General features: G+C 60.7%; 1 protein-coding gene across 2 annotated transcripts in view; it reads left to right on the top strand.

Moving 5' to 3' along the window:
- Positions 1-17,794, top strand: part of ANKS1A (ankyrin repeat and sterile alpha motif domain containing 1A) — a gene marked incomplete at its 5' end in the record, with an annotated part of 53,518 nt that extends 35,724 nt beyond the window's left edge. The window contains 13 exons of one of the 2 annotated variants that reach the window (XM_080358417.1): positions 774-840; positions 5,264-5,370; positions 10,617-10,715; positions 10,985-11,137; positions 11,296-11,403; positions 11,661-11,825; positions 12,066-12,191; positions 12,307-12,378; positions 12,606-12,692; positions 13,047-13,184; positions 13,740-13,910; positions 15,064-15,161; positions 17,384-17,794. In XM_080358417.1, the coding sequence (XP_080214543.1) occupies positions 774-840; positions 5,264-5,370; positions 10,617-10,715; positions 10,985-11,137; positions 11,296-11,403; positions 11,661-11,825; positions 12,066-12,191; positions 12,307-12,378; positions 12,606-12,692; positions 13,047-13,184; positions 13,740-13,910; positions 15,064-15,161; positions 17,384-17,387 (1,395 nt within the window). In that variant the 3' untranslated portion in view covers positions 17,388-17,794. Of the gene's footprint in view, positions 1-773; positions 841-5,263; positions 5,371-10,616; positions 10,716-10,984; positions 11,138-11,295; positions 11,404-11,660; positions 11,826-12,065; positions 12,192-12,306; positions 12,379-12,605; positions 12,693-13,046; positions 13,185-13,739; positions 13,911-15,063; positions 15,619-17,383 lie in introns of those variants that run through there. The other variant, XM_080358416.1, reaches the window with a different exon arrangement.
- Between the last annotated feature and the right edge of the window lie 438 nt (positions 17,795-18,232).

Raw genomic sequence — 18,232 nt, 5'->3', positions numbered from 1 at the left:
CTCGCTGGCTCCAAACGCCAGCACTGGCTCTGGCGGGAAGTGGAGAGATTAATATGAGCATCACGGCTCCGCGTCCGCGGGTGGGAGCGAGGGCAGTGCCGGTATTGGGACTGTGTCCTGCTGGCCGTGGGGCCGGGATCGGGGAAACAGGGAATTCTGCATCCCGCTCGGGTCCAAACCTGCTGGTGCTTCTGCCGTGGGTGCTCAGGGCGGGCACTCTGCGCAGAGCTGGGGCTGAGACTGCGCTGCGCGCCCAGCGTGCGGCGCGTCCCCATCGCCGCGCGGGATGGAGTTGTCTTGAGCTCCCTCTCCTGGGTATTTACGGCATTTGCCCCCATGATGTTGCTGCTTCCCAAACTCCATCCCTTTTCCAGCTCTTTCGGAGCAGCTCTGCTGGCGAGGAGCGGGTGCGGAGCGCGCTGTCCGTGCACAGCGCTGGGAAATGGGTGGTTAAAAGTTAAAACAGCCCCAGCTGGTGAGGACTGCGGAGCCGCGGTGCTGGGGCCGAGCTGCGGTTCCCGCCTTCCCTGCGTTCAGTGCCCAGAGGAGCGCTCGGTGGGAGCTGCTGGCCCCGGCTCTGGCGGGTGCGGAGGGGCAGCTCTGGGAGCCCCACGGCCAGCAGGGTGCTGAGGGCCAGCAGGGTGCTGAGGGCCAGCGGGGCGAGCAGCCTGCCTGGGTTTTTGGGCAGTCACACAGGGGCTGCCTTTGACTTTTCCTGGGACTTTATGAATAATGCAGCACGTGTGGTTTTTCTCTGTGTTTTGTGTTTTCAGATTGAGAAGATCATGAGTTCCATTGGTGAAGGCATCGACTTCTCCCAGGAGCAGCAGAGGATCTCAGGTGCGTGCCCAGCTCGCGCGTGCCCGTCGCGTTGTGCTCTGCGCCGGGCGGAGGCGCCGGCTCCGGCTCCTGCCTGCAGAGCTGCTCGAGCTTCTTTCAGTTCTTCTCTCCCCGGACGCAGCTTCTCTCTGAAAACCAGCGGGTTGTTAACAAACGCCCGTCTGGCTGCCGCGGGCACAGCCTGGGTCCTGCGGGCTCAGCTCCCCGTGGAGCAGTCTGTGGCCTCCGGAGGTGGAGACAATCGCTGGGCTTCAATGGTGCCCTGAGAAACGGAGCTGTTTGTGGTGAGACACAGCGCACGGGGCTCAGTCAAAGGGATGCTGGTGAGCTCTGCTGGCTGGGGACCGAAGGTGCCTTAATGTCACGGACTGCTCAAGGGCTTTAGAAAATCTGCATCTCGGAAGTGTCACGGGAGGCGCTTTCTGTGGCGGGAGCGGCGGCGCTGCGGCAGCGCTGGCCCCGCGGGGCGGCCCGGCCGAGCAGCGGGCCCGGGACACGGCGCTTTCTGTGGGAGGATCGTCCTTGGGCACTGCTGGAGCAGGATGGGCTGGGGCCCATTGCTGGTCGTGGTTAATGTGCTGCTGCCTCAGTCTGGGTGGCACTCGGCTTATCCTGAGTGTGCCTGTGGGTATCGACATCCCCTAAAGAAGAGCTGCTTCCCCCACCGCTTTAAGCAGGAATTCCTTTCTCTGCCTTTGAATGGTGAGCAAAGACAAAAGCAGAGCTCAGGAGCGCGTTTGCCTCTGCTGCAGCGTGATGGAAGGTGCTGGAGAGCTGCCACCGGTTCTGTCCTTTTCAATCCTTCACCTCCAGCTGCTGCGGTTGGGCAGCGTCTCCTCCTGATGAGATGCTAATGGGCACCCGCAGCGCACACTTGCCATAATGAAGCAGATCCCGTACCCATTCGTGAGGAGGAATCCCCCGTGGTTCCCCGTGGGGATTCAACCTGCGCCTGCCCTGCGCCCCACGAGCCGAGCGGGGCCGTGCTCTGCAGAGCGCGGCGAGGGCCGCGGGGCTGGGGCTGGCGCAACGGCGGCTGCTCAGCATCCAGCTTTGTGCCCAGCCCGGGCTGCGGGGATCGATGTCGGCAGTGAGGAGTCTGACATGGAGGCAGAGGAGGAGCCAGCGCTGCAGCCGCTGCCGCTGTGCAGGGCTTTCAGCAGCGTGGACGTGGCTGTGCGGCCGGACGGGTCCTGCGCCGGGCTGCCCGGGGGCTCAGGCTGCCCAGGGGCTCAGGGGGCGGCTCAGGTAGCTCTGCAGTTGACCTGGGATGTGGAAAATGTCCTTGGTGCTTTACTTGACAAAAGAGGGAGGAACCCGTTAGCAATCTGTGTTTGGCTGATTGATCTCGGTTCGTAAAGTCGGGTGCTGGCTGCATTTCTTGTATCTGGTGGCATTAATGGCAACACGTCCCCTGCCCGTCCCTCTTGCCTGATGTGCTGCTGGAGTGTGGCCCCTCGGTGGGTTTAGGGCCTTCCAGCTGCTGATCGTCCCCAGCTGTGGCACCGGCGGCCTGTCCCGGTTCCCCTGCCCGCTCACGCGCTGTGGACGGTGGTTTCGTTACGCTTGGTTGGATTTGCAGTCTCTTTTTCCGGGGGGCTGGGTCGTGTGTCCCCAGCCCGCACCGGCTCACCTGAAACTGTTACCAGGTGATGGGTTTGGTCCAGCGTGGCCCATGCACTGATTTCTTCCTCAAAGAGGTCCAAACTTTGCACGGAAGGTCATTATTGACACATTAACTTGTAAAAGGACCTTTCTGGGCCCTGGTAGCCCCCTCCCTCCCTTCTCTCCCTTCTCTCCCTTTCCCGTTGTCTTTGACGCATCCATCCTCTTGCAACAGGAACCGAATTGCTCGCCTTGCCTTTTGTTTCTTTTTAACTTTTAAACGCTCAAATTATTTCTAACTGCGCTCTATGGACTGTTCCCCCTCTGCTACCTTTTGAGGTAGGATTCCTGAAACGTGGAGCACAAGGACAAGGATGGAGCTGAGGATTAGGTGTTTGTTTTAATCAGCCGTGATCGGGCACTTGCTGGGGGCACAGTGACGGGGGTTCATTGTTCCCCGTCATCCCCATAACATGCAGATATTCATTGTGTTTTGGGCTTCCTTATGCTCAGTGTAGGACGTTCGGGGGCATCTGTTATCTTCTTTTTCTTTTTAAAGTAAACCCCTCCATTCCCCTCCCTGCAAATACAAATACCCCCCTCCCTCATCTTATCTCGAAGTGCCTTAGAAACAGAAAATCTGCACTTGGTGTCACTGTCGTCTGCCCTTTAAAAGCAGAAATAACGTTTACGAGTGTACAAAAGCCCGAGTGGAGTAAATAATTTTTTGAAGCAAAATTGAGGCTCTCAGAGGAGGGAGCTGCTGTGGTTTCATTCCACCTCCGGCACCCCGGCTGCTTCAGAGGCGCCTTCCTCGCCTCGATCCGTTACCTCTGGGCAGCTGCACATCCCCGGGGGCTGTCCGGGCAGACCCGGAACGTCGGCTTGGAAAACCCAGGCCGTGTCAGCCATCGCTGAGCAAATAGCGGGAAGTCGGTGCTTTCCAGCGGGGAGTTCGGGAGCCGCGGGGGGAGGCTGGAGCGCGGGGGCCGGGCCGGCGCACAGAGCCGGCGCTCTGCAGGGCGCGCATCACCAGGAGCGCATCGCTCCGCAGGGCGCGCATCACCGGGAGCGCATCGCTCCGCAGGGTGCGCATCGCCGGGAGCACATCACTGGGAGCACATCTCCAGGAGCACATCGCCGGGAGTGCAGCGCCGGCGCGGCAGCAGCGAGGGGACGGCGGCGGCGCCGGGCGAGCGGGCGCTCCGTGCGTACATCCCGCGCCTGGCTGCCGTCCTTCCGCACGGGCTGCGCGAGGGAGACCGAAACCTTTTGTGCTGGGCGGCGCTGGTGCTGCAGCGGCGGGCAGGGGCTCCTGGAGCACAGCAGCGGGGGCCCCTCCCCAGGAACTGCCGGATAACGCCCCGACCCCCCCGCAGCCCCCCCCGCAGTCCCCGCTGGGGGTGGGAGGGATGGTTTGGAAGGGACCACACAGCTTCAGCTGACCTGGCAGCTCAAAGGAAGCAAACTCGGATTTCTGCTCATCTCTGCGGCTCCACACGCCCCTGGAGCAGACGTGATAAGAAGCCTGAAAAATTCTGCCTGTCTCGGTGGCGAATTTCCTGCTGGCAAGGAGATGTCTGAAGTTTCTTTGTGTCATGGCTAAGGTCTCAAGCTTCTCTGGAGTAACAAGTCCCCGGCCTCTCTCCCCAGGGGTGCGGGAAGGGAGAGCTTGTCTGCACAGCCTCTGCAGGGTGTCGGCAGAATCTCATTGACCAGAGGCTGAGAGGAGGTGCCAGGGCATGTCTGGCGCCGGAGCCGCTGCAGGAAGGGGAGGCAGCGCGCTCGCGCTCGGGTTCTTTTTGTCTCGCCGTGCGAGGAAGCCGGGAGCTGACATGGCTCCCCAGAGCCGCTCGGGGCTGTGCTGAGGGCCGGGAGCTGCGGAGGATGAAGGAAGGGCGGACGGAGCGTGCACCGCGGGACCGGCTGTGCCGGGGGAGCCGTGCCGGTCCCGCCATGTCCCTGCCAGCGCGGCGGCCGCGCTCCGCTCCCAGCAGCGTGCCGAGATGCCGCGTGTCCGGATTGCTGGTGAAACACCTGTGCCAGGACGCTGGTGCTGGGAGTCCCTCACGCCTCTGCTCCTCTTAACACCGTAACGGAGAGAAAAAGCCCTTGCTATGGTTTGCCTCTTTCAGGACTGCTTGGGGAAAAAAAGTATAAGCCCGTCTTTTCTCCTGCTGCCGTTTGTGTGCTTTCTTTGTCTCGCATGTCCTCCTGCGGACAGCTGCTCTAGTCTGGCTTCTGCTGCTTTTCTGAGGCTCTGTTGTGTCTGTTTGCTGTCTGGGCTGCATGAAGATGTCTTTTCTCTGTAGCCGCTTTGTGCCCGCGCTGCCCCGGGCCCGCTGAGCAGGATCGAGCCGCACGGACCGCAGGACCCGCACAGCTCCGTCCCCCACACCTGCGCCTGCCCGGGCGCGCGGGGCGGACGGCTCTCGCTCCTCCCGCCCCCCAGACTCAGGAGTGGATCCGCGGGGCTGGGCTCCGCGCGCCTGCCCGGCGCTGCGCGAGCCGCGGGCGCAGTGCACGCCGCGCCTGCCCCAGCCGCGCTCCTGCACTGTTTGCCCGGGCGAGCTGTTTCTTTTCGTGCGTGTTAACTGGGATACAGATTGCACCTGCGGGCACTGACGCTCGCCCGCGGTCTGTGCGCACCGGAGGAATTGGCTGCCGGCTGATCTGTTGTACTCTGAGCATAATTTTTTGAGTTTCTCTATGGTAATGACTATGATGTGGCAATGCCATCTGTCTTCCTCAGAGTGCCGCTGCTACCGCCTTAACGGATTCTCCCTTTTCAAGCGTCTGCCGATTCCTCTCTCGTCAGGTTCGCGGATGCTGGAGCAGAGCGTCGGGGAGTGGCTGGAGTCCATCGGCCTGCAGCAGTATGAGAGCAAGCTGCTCCTCAACGGCTTCGACGATGTCCGCTTCCTGGTGAGTGCCCGGCGGGACCCGCGGGCTCCAACGAGCTCCTCGGCCAGCCCGGGGTTGTGATCCGTACCCGTCAGCTGCAGAGCGCGTCTGGTTCTGCAGCCCCGCAGAACAGCCCTGAGGGCACGTCGGAGGTTGGGCAGAAGCAGCAGCTGGGGGTTGCGGTGGGTCAGGGTCCTTCACCTTCACTCGGGTGTTAGAGTTCTTTTGCTGTAGTTCTGTTTGCTCTGCCCCTACATCTTTGCTGTCCAGTTCACTCCAGCAGTGGGAACTGGAAGTCTCTGGTGTTTGAAGCAACCCCTGAGCAGTTCTGGGCTGCAAAGGAGGTGGTGGACCTCTCGTTGGAAGTGTCCTTACCCTGAGCATGCAGACAGCATGTTAATGAGCTGTACCTAATTACATTGACACTGTTGACTCTGAAACCTAATGATGACAAGAGAGTAATGCTTCACGTTGAGGGTTTCCCTGCAGATCCCTGCTCAGGATGCTCTGCTGGTGGGTCTGTGCCCCGCGGTGTCGGGGCTGCTCACTCAGCAGCCTTTGCCCTGCCCGACACGGGTGCTGATCAACCTCCTCAGCACCAGAGTTTAACAACCCAGAGCATTAACTTTCTGCCTGGCCCCGGAGGGGTGGGAGCTGGAGGTTCAGAAGCAGGAATTTGTGTTGACTCTGCTTATTTGCAGCAAATAGTAGCCCTTGGTTGCGAATTGTCCAGTGCAGAATTTTGTCATTTATAAGATGAAGGAAAAGGTTCCTTGGATGTGTCTCACTCGGTGATTTTGTGGTAAATGTGGTGGGAGTCGCTGGATGTTTTGTTGCCGTCCGGTGCTGCTCCCGGGTTGGGAATCGGCTGCGCTGCATGCGGGAGGCGGGACGCTCTCCCGCTCGCTCCTCTGGTTTTAAAAGATCTGATCATTTCACAAACCCTGGCCGATTGCTTTTGCGTTTCGCTGCTTCTCCCTGTCCCGGGCCAGTTGGCTCCAGCGCCTGCCCAGGCTGGGTTTAAATCCACCCAGCCCGGCCTGGGAGTTTAATTCAGAATCTTCTCCTCTGGGGTGTTACTGGCCTTGAGCTTCTGGTGTGGGAGTAAAACCTTCAGATACAGTACAAACGAGGAACAGCTATTTAATTTGTTTCTAGTAGTGACGTTGGTGTTCTCAGATGAATCATTGAGGCTGTTGTAGCCGCTGGAGCTGGGCGGCGCGGCACCAGCAGGACGCGGGCAGCGCGGCACCGGCAGGACACGGGTGCTTGCTCCTGGTGCTCCTCTTCTCTCTTACACAACCATTGCTTCATTAGCTGCCACTTTTAATTGCTAACGAAGAATATTTCAAACCAAGTGGCGTTATTTTCCTGGACTTAAATGGTTTCTGTGAAAGGATTAATCCCTATTAGGGCATCATTATGTTAAATATTTCAAGGTCCAAAGAATGCTGGGTAATGGTTTGCAAACTGCCAGATGGGCTCTGAGGCCAATTAAGTTTTAGTAGCAACAATGAAGAAGTTGAAGTCTTTTCGTGCAGAAATGCTCCTGTTTTGGTGTGACGTCGGTGCTATGGGTTCAGCCGAGGATGCTCCGTTCGCCGCCCGAGTCCCCCGGTGCCCGTTGGTGAGCGAAGCAGCAGCCTGTGCCTCGGGCAGACGAGAAACCAGCGCGGCTGGAGCAGACTGTTAGACGTGCGCTGATAGTACAGCTGTGAAACGGGCTGTGTCCCACAAAAAGAGCTTTTTAACGTCCTAACGAAGGAAGCTCAGCCTGCAGGAGACACTGACTCACAGCAGAGTCTGACACAGAGCAGGCCCGGTGGCCGCGGTGGGACGGGGAGCCCAGCGGACCGGGGGACCCTGCGGTGTTGGGGACAGAGGGGACGGTGCCGCTGTCACAAGGAGGAATTAGAGCATTTCTTGGTGGAATTGCCCCCCGAAGCGGGGAAGGATGTGGCAGCACCTGCCCTGGCCCGGCCGTGTCCGTGGTCCCGCCGACGCCACCGCTGCGTCTGCGGGGTCTGCGGCAGCGGTGCCGTCCCGGGGCTGAGCGGCGCTGCTGCCCGTGCGTCCCGGGCTGGCCAACCGCCGCAGCAATTGTGTGTTATTGTGCGGCTGAACTTCCGAGTCCAAAGATACTTCCATTCACAAATGAGCAGGTAAAACAGCACATAAACCATTTCTACAGCCTTTTTTTTATTGTTCTAGCCTGGATTCCCATGGAGAGTGTGGAAAGCAGCTAACGCTGATTCAACGAGACAGCGTCAGAAACGGAAATCTGTGCTCCTTGTGCAGTGCCCTGGGCTCCGCTGGGTTGGTTTTTTGTTTTTATAATTGGGGAGAGGTGGTAGAAGCGTGATGGCATTGGAAGAACAGCATGTCCGCAAATAATTTAGAGTACTGACATGAATTTGGTTCGGTGTAATTCAGCGCCACGTTAGATTAGCCTGCAGCGTCTCCTCTGCGTGTGCGCAAGTGAACGGTCGGTAAGAACGCGGAGCCGAGGTGCTGGGTGCGAGCAGAGCCGGCGCAGCCGAGGGCGCCGGGCAGGACAGGGACAGCACCGCAGGACACACGGGGCTGGTTCCCTGCGGAACCCCTGTGAATCCCCCGCAGACCCTGCGGATCCTGCAGATCCCCTGCGGACCCTGCACACCCCGCAGACCCTGCACACCCTGCAGATCCCCTGCCGACCCCGCACACCCTGCACACCCTGCTCACTGCCGCTGCACTTGCTGAAACAAAGAGAAAGCTCTTGGAGAATTCCTGAGTGTGGACTCAGCTGAGCCCTGGGCGAAGGCTGTGCCTGGGCAGGTAGGCTCGGTTTCCAGCCGAAGCCGTGCCTGGGCGGGTAGGCTCGGTTTCCAGCTCTGCTCACCCGGGAGCTCTGGGGCGGGTGGTTCTGTGCTCAGTGCTCGCAGAGCTCGGCTCCGCTGGGCCGGCTCATGGGTGCGTGCGGAGCTGCGGGGTCAGTGCTGCGCACGCGGGAACCCACCCGCAGCTGTCGCTGAGCAGCGTTGGGGTCGCGCTGGCACGTTTAGCGCTGCAATGGCTGTCGTTTATGTGTGTGACAGGGAGGGAGCGCCAGCCCCGTTCCGTGGCGTCGTGTGCGCTCTCATTGCTGCCAGCCTGCTGCAAACGCAGCTCTTGCGCGGGGCCCGGGCTGGTTTCAGTGCCCTGGATGAACCCCCGTACGGCCCCTGCACAGGGGTTTCTGCCAAGCGTCTGACGGGGAATCACGGCGCACAATGGAGAGAAATCTTTGTGTGTGGCAGCCTGCGGTGGCTGGAGATGCTGCTTGGGTGGTTGAGCAGGACTGCGTGGGGGTTCGGGCTGGGCTTTTCTCTGGCAGGGACGGTGAACGATGCTCTGGGCTCCCAGGTGATGTCAATGGCTCCACAGGGACCAGCGAGTTCGGGCTGGATTCTGAGGAGCAAAGTGGGTGGACCAGAGCTGGCACTTCAGAGGATACTTAAATTTGATTCATTAGTATCTCCAGGCCTAGTAAACATTTAAAAAGCCATTAAAGTAGCAGTTAACTTCTTTTTCTCTCTATAAAATCGCCCGAACTTGACAACCATGACCGATTCCCTCCGTTGCCGTTGTCACGCTGCCAGTCTGCATGGGGAGGAAAACTGAACAAAAACGCATCGGCTGTGTGCTAATCCGGGATTTACTGCGGGTCTCCGTGTCCTCGCCCTCTCCGCAGCCGCCGCTCTGCGGAGGCCGAGCGCTTCGTTCTCGTGCCCTTGGCCGGACAAACGCGCGTTTCCCGCTGGTTTCCGCGGAGCTGCCTGGAGCCGCAGCGGCTGGGTCACCGCGCGCAGCCGGAGCTCGGCAGGACGGGGGCTCCGGCCCCTCGCCGCCTCCCGCGTGAGGCTCCGGAAAGCCCGAGCTGGCTGGTGCCCGCACCATCAACATTAGCGTTCTGGATCCCCTTTTCCCTTGGAAAGGAGAAACCTGAGTGGTGTTGGGGCTGAGGAAGGTGCTACCTCTTGTTTTCAGGACTTGCTGCCTGTAATCCCTGTTTAGGCTGGGTCTGCAGTGACCTGGATGAGTCTCCGTCTCCCACGTGCAGGTGATTGGTTACCAAAAGTAAAGCAGTAGCAGTGGCAGTAAAATCCTTGACAGGATGCAAATTGTACTGAGGGGCAAAAGAGAAATAGCTTTGTATGCATTAAAATAAGAAGAAACGGCTGTTTTGTGCAGGCAGCTGAAGGCGCTCTGCTGTGGCTGTTGCGGAAGCCTTTGCAGTCTGGAAAAGCTGTGTTTGGGTTTTGCATCTGTTGCTTTTAATAGCAAACACATTCTGGAGAGGGCGGGTGGGGATCTTCCCCTCGCCCTTCCCTCCTGCGGCCCGGCCGTCGTGCCCGAGCTCCCGCAGCCTGTCCGCCCTTGCGGCAGCGTCCTGCCCCGCGGCCCGTTTAATGAGGTTTCTGTGATAAAACCCGAATGTGGAGCAGCGCGGCGCTGTCAGCTCCGAGCCGCGGCGCTGCGGGAGCGGCGGGAGGCAGCTCAGGGTCTGGGGGGAGCGCAGACCGCGGGGCGACAGCAGCGGCCGTGCCGGGACACGGGGGACAGCAGCGGCCGTGCCGGGACGCGGGGGACGGCAGCGGCCGTGCCGGGACGCGGGGGACAGCAGCGGCCGTGCCGGGACACGGGGGACAGCAGCGGCCGTGCCGGGACGCGGGGGACAGCAGCGGCCGTGCCGGGACGCGGGGTGGGCGCTGCCAGGTACGCGGGCAGGGACGGGGTGGCGGTGAGGTCGATGTGCTCTGTGTGCGGCTGCGCTGGCTCTCTGGGGAGAACTGGGGCACAAAACGGGCTGCACGGGGCAGCGTGTGGGGACGGAGCTGCCTCCCTGCCGCAGCTCCCGATGGGGCAGATCTGGCCTTCCCTGGGTCACCTGCTCTTGCGGAAAGAAGTTGTGGTTTCTGTGTGGTTGTGCAGGGAGGACGAGCCGAGCCGAGTGCCCCCGTGGGCACCAGGGCTGGGTTTCCTCATGCGCTGGTGTGGGCGGTTGGAGTGTCTGTGTGTCGGCAGGGAGGTGACAGGGACGCTGCGGGAGCAAGGGCACAGGGATGCTGTGTGCCGCAATCCCGCTCCTGTCACCCTCTCGGTGCCCAGGGTCGGTACGTGGGGCCCAGCTGCCCTCCTCAGCAGTTTCCTCCTCCTCCTCCCGCGGGGCCATCGGCAGGCACTGTAATGCACCGTCTGTGCTCCTGGTGCCCTCTGCTCCATGTGGTTCCTTCCTGTCCCCGCAGGGCTGTAATGTCATGGAAGACCAGGACCTTCGGGACATCGGGATCAGTGACCCGCAGCACCGGCGGAAGCTCCTGCAGGCAGCTCGCTCGCTGCCCAAGGTCAGCAGGGACGGGCATCGCCCGCGTGGCTGCGAGAAGGTTTTGGAACGGGAGGAGCTGTGTGGATGGGGTGGCTGGGGAGGGGTTGGCTGTCCCACCTGCCAGTTTTGACCCCAAGCACGTTCCTTGGTTGTACAGGGATTTTTTTACTTTAAAGCTGCTAGTGGAGATGATGATGGCTTTTAAATTGTTTTTAGTCAATGCTGTGTGCCTTGGGATCCCAGCCCCTGGGGCTTTTAACCCCTTTCTCCTGGCTTGTGCTTTTCCAGTTGAAACCGCTGGGCTGCGATGGGAACAGCCAGCCTTCAGTTCCCGCCTGGCTCGACTCGCTGGGGCTGCAGGATTACGTGCAGTCCTTCCTCTCGAGCGGCTACAGCTCTATCGACACTGTGAAAAACCTCTGGGAGCTTGAAATCGTCAACGTGAGTACTGCCCTGCTCCTGCCCCGCAGCCAGGTGCTGCCGTGCCCCTGCGGACTCGCCGGGAGTTGTGTTAAACGGGGGCAGCGCTGCCCAAAGCGGGAAACCGCGCTGTGTGCCGAGCGCCGGAAAACCTACAGTGCCCCGGTCTGTCCCTGCAGGTGTTGAAAGTGAATCTGCTCGGCCATCGGAAGAGGATCATCGCCTCCCTGGCAGACCGGCCCTACGAGGAACCACCTGCAAAGCCGCCACGGTTCTCACAGCTGAGAGTGAGTCCCCGTTTGTGCTCCTGGTGCTGGCGGTGGCCGGGATGCTGCTTCTGCCCTGGCTCTGCTTCGCTTTCCTCCCTTTCTTTCAAAGAGCTAACCTGGGGTTTGCCAGGGATAACTGTCCCATTTCTGATGAGCAGGAGCTGACCCTGATAACTCCGCTCGCTGCTCCCCTCGGGTCGGGCACCGTGCCGGGGGCGGGTGGCACGGCCACGGCACAGGCTGACCAGGTGGCCCGTGGTCTCTGCTTGTTTCAGTGCCAGGACTTGATGTCCCAGACGTCGTCGCCACTGAGCCAGAACGACTCCTGCACGGGCAGATCGGCCGATCTCCTGCTGCCCGCCGGGGACACCGGGAAGAGGCAGCATGATCGCGGCACCGAGGTTGCTCCCTACGCCAAAGCCGAGCGCCACAAAGCACAGGTCAGCGGGTGCTTCTGTGTGTGCTGGGGCCCCTCTGCGCAGCTCAGCGCAGACCTCAATTCTCTGCAGCCAGCAGGGAGCTGCGGCGGTGCACGGGGGCCGGGGAGCTGAGCACGCACAGCTTCCACAGGCTTTAGAACCACCAGCTCCTTTTTGTCTCAGTCTCACCTTGCAAACGGGGAACTTACTCTTCCATCAGCGCCCTTCGGCAGCCTCAGGTCCGTGTTTCTTCCCTTCCAGGAGGACCGTCGGGAGTCCAAGCTGACCCTGCGCCCGCCCAGCCTGGCTGCCCCGTACGCCCCAGTCCAGAGCTGGCAGCACCAGCCAGAGAAGCTCATCTTCGAGTCCTGCGGGTACGAGGCCAATGTAAGTGGCTTTGCCCATGGGGTGGCGAGGACGAGGAGGCTCTGGGGCCAGGCCGGGCCGTGGGGCCGGGCAGTTCCCCGCCGGGGGCCTTGAACGTCTCTCCCTCTCCCACCAGTACTTGGGCTCCATGCTGATCAAGGACCTGCGAGGGACAGAGTCGACGCAGGACGCCTGTGCCAAGATGAGGGTACGGAGGCCACGGGGACGGGGGATTCGCTCACAGCCCGTGGTGGGCGGAGGTGCACGGGGGTCTCTGTCCCCATCCCTTCCTCTCCGCTGCCACCAGGAGCAGGTTTTCCCCCCTAGGCCTGACGCGGTGGGGCCGTGGCCGGGGGTCCCGGGCGGGGCTGGGCCGGTGGTGAGGGAGGGAGCGTGTGTTCTCAACTGGTCACTCCAATGTTCTTGTTTCTCAAGAAATCCACAGAGCACATGAAGAAGATCCCAACCATAATACTGTCCATCACGTACAAGGGGGTGAAGTTCATCGATGCCTCTAACAAGGTGAGATTCGCACAGCACGAAGGGGGTGTCAGGAGGGACAGGCCCCACAGTCCCCCCTGCCTGGGGGTGCAGGTAACGTTCAGTGGCTCCAGAAGCCACGGCTGGTGCTGAGGAGCTGCCGGGGGATGGGAGAGCAGCGGGTGCTGACCGTGCCCTGCACGCCGAGAGCTGGGCACAGCGCTGCTTGTGGACCATGTTGCCATTGATTCCCACAGCGGAGGGGAGCTCTGACCGCTCAGACTGGGAGGCCCCCTCCCCAGCCCCAGCACACACTTGCCACAATCACCGTTTGCCGCGTGTGTAATATTTGCCATCCCCAGAAGGGTGACGGGTGCTTTTGGTTGCCCCTGGCAGAATGTCATTGCTGAGCACGAGATCCGGAACATCTCCTGCGCTGCTCAGGACCCCGAGGATCTCTGCACCTTCGCCTACATCACCAAGGACCTGCAGACCAGCCACCACTACTGCCACGTCTTCAGCACCGTGGACGTGGTGAGTTGCCGTTGCCTCGCCGCCCGCTGCGCTGCAGGCCTGCGCCGTCCGCTTGTTGCCTCGCTCAGCTTTGTTGCCAAGTCGTAGAACAGGATCTGCTCTGTTCTAGGGATCTATTACCTGTTTCTGCCCTAAAATATCAGACTCCTGGCTCCAAGTGCTTTTACTATGGAGCTCTGTCGACAAAGAGCATATTTGTCTGGCTTTATTACTGCAGTCTCCAGTGCTGAAAAAAGCAGGACAGGCGTTTTTTCCTCCTGGGGAACATGCCCTGAACAAAACCCTAAAACACTTTCAATTACATGCAGTGTAATAGGCTGATTTAACAGCCTTTTACTTCACCAAAAGTGAGGAAGCATAACTTGCTTTATTCTTGGGCAGAACCATCTCTCTGGGACGTCTCTGTCTCTCTGTACGACGCTCAGGGCTGCGCAGTCGCGGTTCCTGCCCGACGTGACCTGCCGAGGGCGGTGCTGGGCTCACCGGGGCCGTGTCTGCTGAGCACAGGGACCGCGCGGGGCCATTGACAGCGTTGTTTCTGTGCCCTCTCTGCAGAACCTGACGTACGAGATCATCCTCACGCTGGGGCAGGCGTTCGAGGTCGCCTACCAGCTGGCGCTCCAAGCGCAGAGAGCGAAGCCTCTGGGTGCTGCAGCAGGAGACACGATCGAAACAAAATCTTCCAAACCGGTGCCTAAGCCGCGAGCTGGCGTGAGGAAATCTGCAGTACGTGTGTGCGGGCTGGCGTGGTCTGCGCGCTCCGAGCTGGGATTTCCCTGGGGCACCGCACGCTGCACCCTCCCTGCACGATGGGGGAGCCCACACGCAGGCACGGTGCCCACGGCTCCCGGCACCGCGGGCACCGTGGTGTCGTGGCTGTGCCGCAGCCCTGCCGCTGTCCGAGGGGGGACGAGGGCAGCAGGGTAGAAACATCCCGGGTGGGGTGGGGGTCCAGTGCCCACTGTGTCCAGCACCGCTGCCCTGTGCGCACCCGCAGAGCTGCAGTCAGTTCTGTAGGTCACCTGTGGTTCTCAGCCCCCGTAGCCACAACCAGCCCAGGCAGGAGCTGCTGGACGAGCCATTGCGTCCCTGTAACGTCTCCTTTGTGTTCTGCTTGCTCCCCCCGCTCAGGTGCCGCTCCCTCCCGACTCTCGCTGTTGTTACTGTCACACCTGCACAACTCACCGCCCCTCCTACCTGCCGCTGCAGTCTGTTAGTCCCGGAGCCAAGGTCTTTACCCTTTTTCCTGCCGTCTGCCCCGCCGCCTCCCGCACCGCGCGCTGTGCTGCCGTCCTGCCTCGCTCCGCCCGCGCTGCCCGCCCGCCCCGGGCCGTGGGCTCGCGCGAACCCCGGGACAAACCGCTCCGTCTGTCCCCGCTGATGCGGAGTGGCAGCTCCCGACTCGCTGCGCTGCTCTTTCTGGTGCTGTTAACCTTCCTGTAGGATCCTGATTCAGGAGGACAGGATGGAAGAGCCGCGCTCGTTTGGGAGAGTTAAATCACGTGGGGCTCACCTGCCGGAGCTGTCTCCCTCTCTCTCCTCCTGCCTCTATTGTTATTTTTATAATGCCCTCTTTAGAGTGCTCAGTTTTTCATGCTCGTTTGTGAGATGAAGCGAAGCTGTCACTAACGGTAATGGGCTTGTAGGCCTAATGCAGGACGTCATCTCAGGGTGCTGGGTTGACACTGACATGGCTAGACGTGGCGTAGCTGGGAAGGACTCAAATGCCTCCCCAGCGAGAGCTGCTCCCTCCCGCCACGCAGGCAGGTTCCTGGGCTGGCGCTAGGCAGAGCAGCAGCCTCTCCGCGATCTGAATCCCCGCTCGCTCTGCCCCAGCAGCACAGGTGACCTGACTCGCCTTTTCTCTCTTGTTTCCCAGCTGGACCCCCCTGACATGGACCAAGACTCACAGTCTCATGCCGGTGTCTCCTGGGTCGTGGACCCCAAACAGGACTCCAAGCGGACCCTCAGCACTAAGTATGAGACCACTATCTTCTAAAGCAAACACACCCCGTGTCACCCAGTCTAACCGTGCCTTTGCGATCTGATCTGTCTGCTGGTCTAAACTCCCTCTTCCTCCGGCTGCTCACTGAGCCCCGCCTAGGCACTCCTGCTCACTGAGCCCCGCCTAAGGTACTGCATCCGAGGCAGCAGCACTTAGGAGACTCTAGACTTAAACCGGCTTTCGTACCTGATCACTGCTGAACACTGTGAATTCTCCTTACTCGGAAACAAGGGTAACGCGCTGTCAGACCCTGTGAGGCGGAGGCTCAGAGGGACGCAGGCTGGGGCAGTTGGAGCTGCGGACCCGGGAGCCACCTGCCGTTGCCACGTGTCCCCTCACTCTGGCACTGTGAGTCCCTGGGGCAACGTGACCCTCCCCAGGGCTGGTTTTTTGTTTCACCTCGGACTGATAGAGACTCTTGTCTCTGTGGTGCACGCGCTCCCTCCTCTTAGATCCTTCTCTTCCCGACCGAGCCGCGGCTGCGTGCTGCTCCGGTGAGCTCGCCCCGTCTGCCCTGCCCCTCGCACCGGCACTAACCACTGTGATGCTTCTGCAAATAACACACCCTCACCGCCTTTCCTCACGGGGACCCTTCCCCACAGCCCCTGTCCTCGGAGCCTGGAGCAGAAAACCTGCTCTGACAGGGACGCTGCTTCAGCCGGGTGCGATCGCTCCCACTGTGAGTTCTGTCCCTCTCAGCCGTGAGATGCAGTTTTGGTAGCATTTCAGTCCCCTGTAGGATTTTTTTCTCCTGCTGCCAAAGGAAGAAACATGATTGAAATCAGTCTGCTGCCGTCCCAAAGCTTTTCAGTCTACAAACGATGAGGGCTGTAGGGATCTTGAAACATCCGTCTCCTTCCATCCCGGAGAGCGAGATTTCACTCGGAGCTGGCCCCGCGTCGGGCACAGCTGCCGTGCTGGCTGGTTCTCAACTGCACATGTTTTTCCTCAGAAAATGTCCCCATTTCTGTGTATCTCAGTAGAAGCAGCTTTCAATTCCCGAATATGACTGGGAATCATTTGCATGAGGCCGCAGGGCACTTGGCGCCACCATATGGTTCACAACCCCGTGAAAGCCCAGCGAGTCCAGGCCCTTACCCCGGTTCCTGCGCTTGCCCTCGCAGAGCTCGCTGCGGCGGAGCCGAGGAGGACGCCGGTCTCGTGAATAACAGCGCGGGGGCAGGACGCGGCGCGGGTGCCGCTTCTCCCTGGCGTGCTGGCCATCCGAGCAGTTTTGCCTCGTTACCTCGGTTTCCCCTCGCACAGGACGGGGATGTCCTACCTGCCTGTGGGGCTCGCTCCCGGCTTTTGAGACCCTCGGGGAAAGGTGCTGGGGCTTGCACAGCGTGGCAGCGAACCCGGCTCAGCCTCGCTGTCCGACACGCCGAGTTCTTGGTGCTCAGACACCAGAGCGAAGCTGCGTCCTGCGCCCCGACCGCCCCGGCAGGGCGAGGGGCTGCCAGGGCTTTAGAGCTCTTTCCTCACGCTTCCGTTTCCCCAGACTTGCAGTGAAATCTGATGTTTCAAAATCTTTATTTAGCTCTTTCTCAGGAATGGGTTTGATCTCCCAAGTCCTTTGTGGTTAATGGCACTGGGCGGCAAACTGACTTCAAAATAAGCGCCAGGCTGTAAGAATCCAAGTGAGAGGACTCCAGGGATTGTCTTAAAGCAAGATAGAAACAAGGGAGAGTTCAGTCTAGTAGATGTGTCCCATGGAGCCCTGAACGCAGCGCCAGCGCTCAGCGCGGCGGTGCCGTCCTGCGGGTGCCGCGGCACCGCGCGCCCAAGCTGCTCCAGGCCGGGTTTGGGTGCTCAGCACCTTCCCAGGCTGCGGCGGTGCCCCGAGGGCATCGTGTCCTTCAAAGAGGAACTGAATTAACGCAGCAGTGACGGCAGTTCCTGTGCCGGTTGTACCGCGCAGTTGCCCGCACGTACGCTGGATTTCAGAGGGTCTGAGCTCACGTGTCTCCCACCTTCGGGAGACGGACGAGTCCCTCAGCACCTCCTGAAAGCCGTCGCTGAGCATGTGCCTTGCCGGGGTGGCATCCAGCCCCACCTCAGCCGCGGAGCTCCACCGCGTGTCCGCAACCCCGGCGCGTCTCATCTCGGCATCCGCCCGCCCTCCCCGGCGCTCGCTGCTCGTGTGACTCAATCACTCATTCCCTTGTCTTCCTTTCTCTTTGCCTCTGAAAAGCTGATCTCCGGGCAGCTCCTCCTACCACGGGAATGTAGTAACGGGGCAGAGACCTAAGAAGCCGTGGCGTGCCGACACGACGATCGCCTCCACCCGTGTGTGCGTCGGCGCGGGCGCTCGGCTGCTCGGTGAGGGCTCCCGCAGCGGGACGGGGATCCCGCCCCGGCAGCTCTTGGCGCTTCTGTCACGGAGAAGCCGAGACTTGCGGGGCGAGAGCTGTGTCACCTTTGCTAGTTTGAGACAAAAGGCCTTTCGACCCATTTCTCTTTTTAACATGCAGAACGATACAGAGCAGATGCAGTTCACGGTGTAAATGTAGCACTGCAGTTTTTTGGTGAGGAAAAAAGGAAAAAACCAAAATCCTTATTTACTGAGAATGCCCACGGTCCGGTGAGGAGTACAGTAGAAAGTCTTAGTGGTGGGACTGGTGTGCGCATCTCCAACGGTACTTAAATCTGCTTCAGTTCTGGGTGAGCAGTAGAGAACGCCAAGTTCTCAGCAATAACTCCTCCGGTGCGAGCAGCCGGGCCGTGGGGCTGCAGCCGCGCGCGCAGAGCCGCCCTGCGCCCACGGCACACGGGAGGCGCAAAGGAGCCTGCAAAGGATCTTCCAGCCCGGAGTGGCTGTGGCCAAGTGTCTGATGGTACAAAGCTCGCTTCCCCGGCACAGAACGCTCGCCCTGCAATACTTGACGTTTCCATGGCAAGGACACGATTTCTTCCATTCCCGCACTGAGTACCTGCAGGCGCGCTGCCCCGCCTCCCGGCGCCCGGCTGGCTCTGAGCAGTTGTGCCCTGAGGGGCTGGGTTGTTGTGTTTGGGTTTTTTTAACTATATGTGATTTAGCACT

The sequence above is a fragment of the Nesoenas mayeri genome, assembly GCF_963082525.1.
Source record: "Nesoenas mayeri genome assembly, chromosome: 23".
NCBI classification, from domain to species: Eukaryota; Metazoa; Chordata; class Aves; order Columbiformes; family Columbidae; genus Nesoenas; species Nesoenas mayeri.
This window is presented reverse-complemented; position numbering and strand designations above follow the sequence as displayed.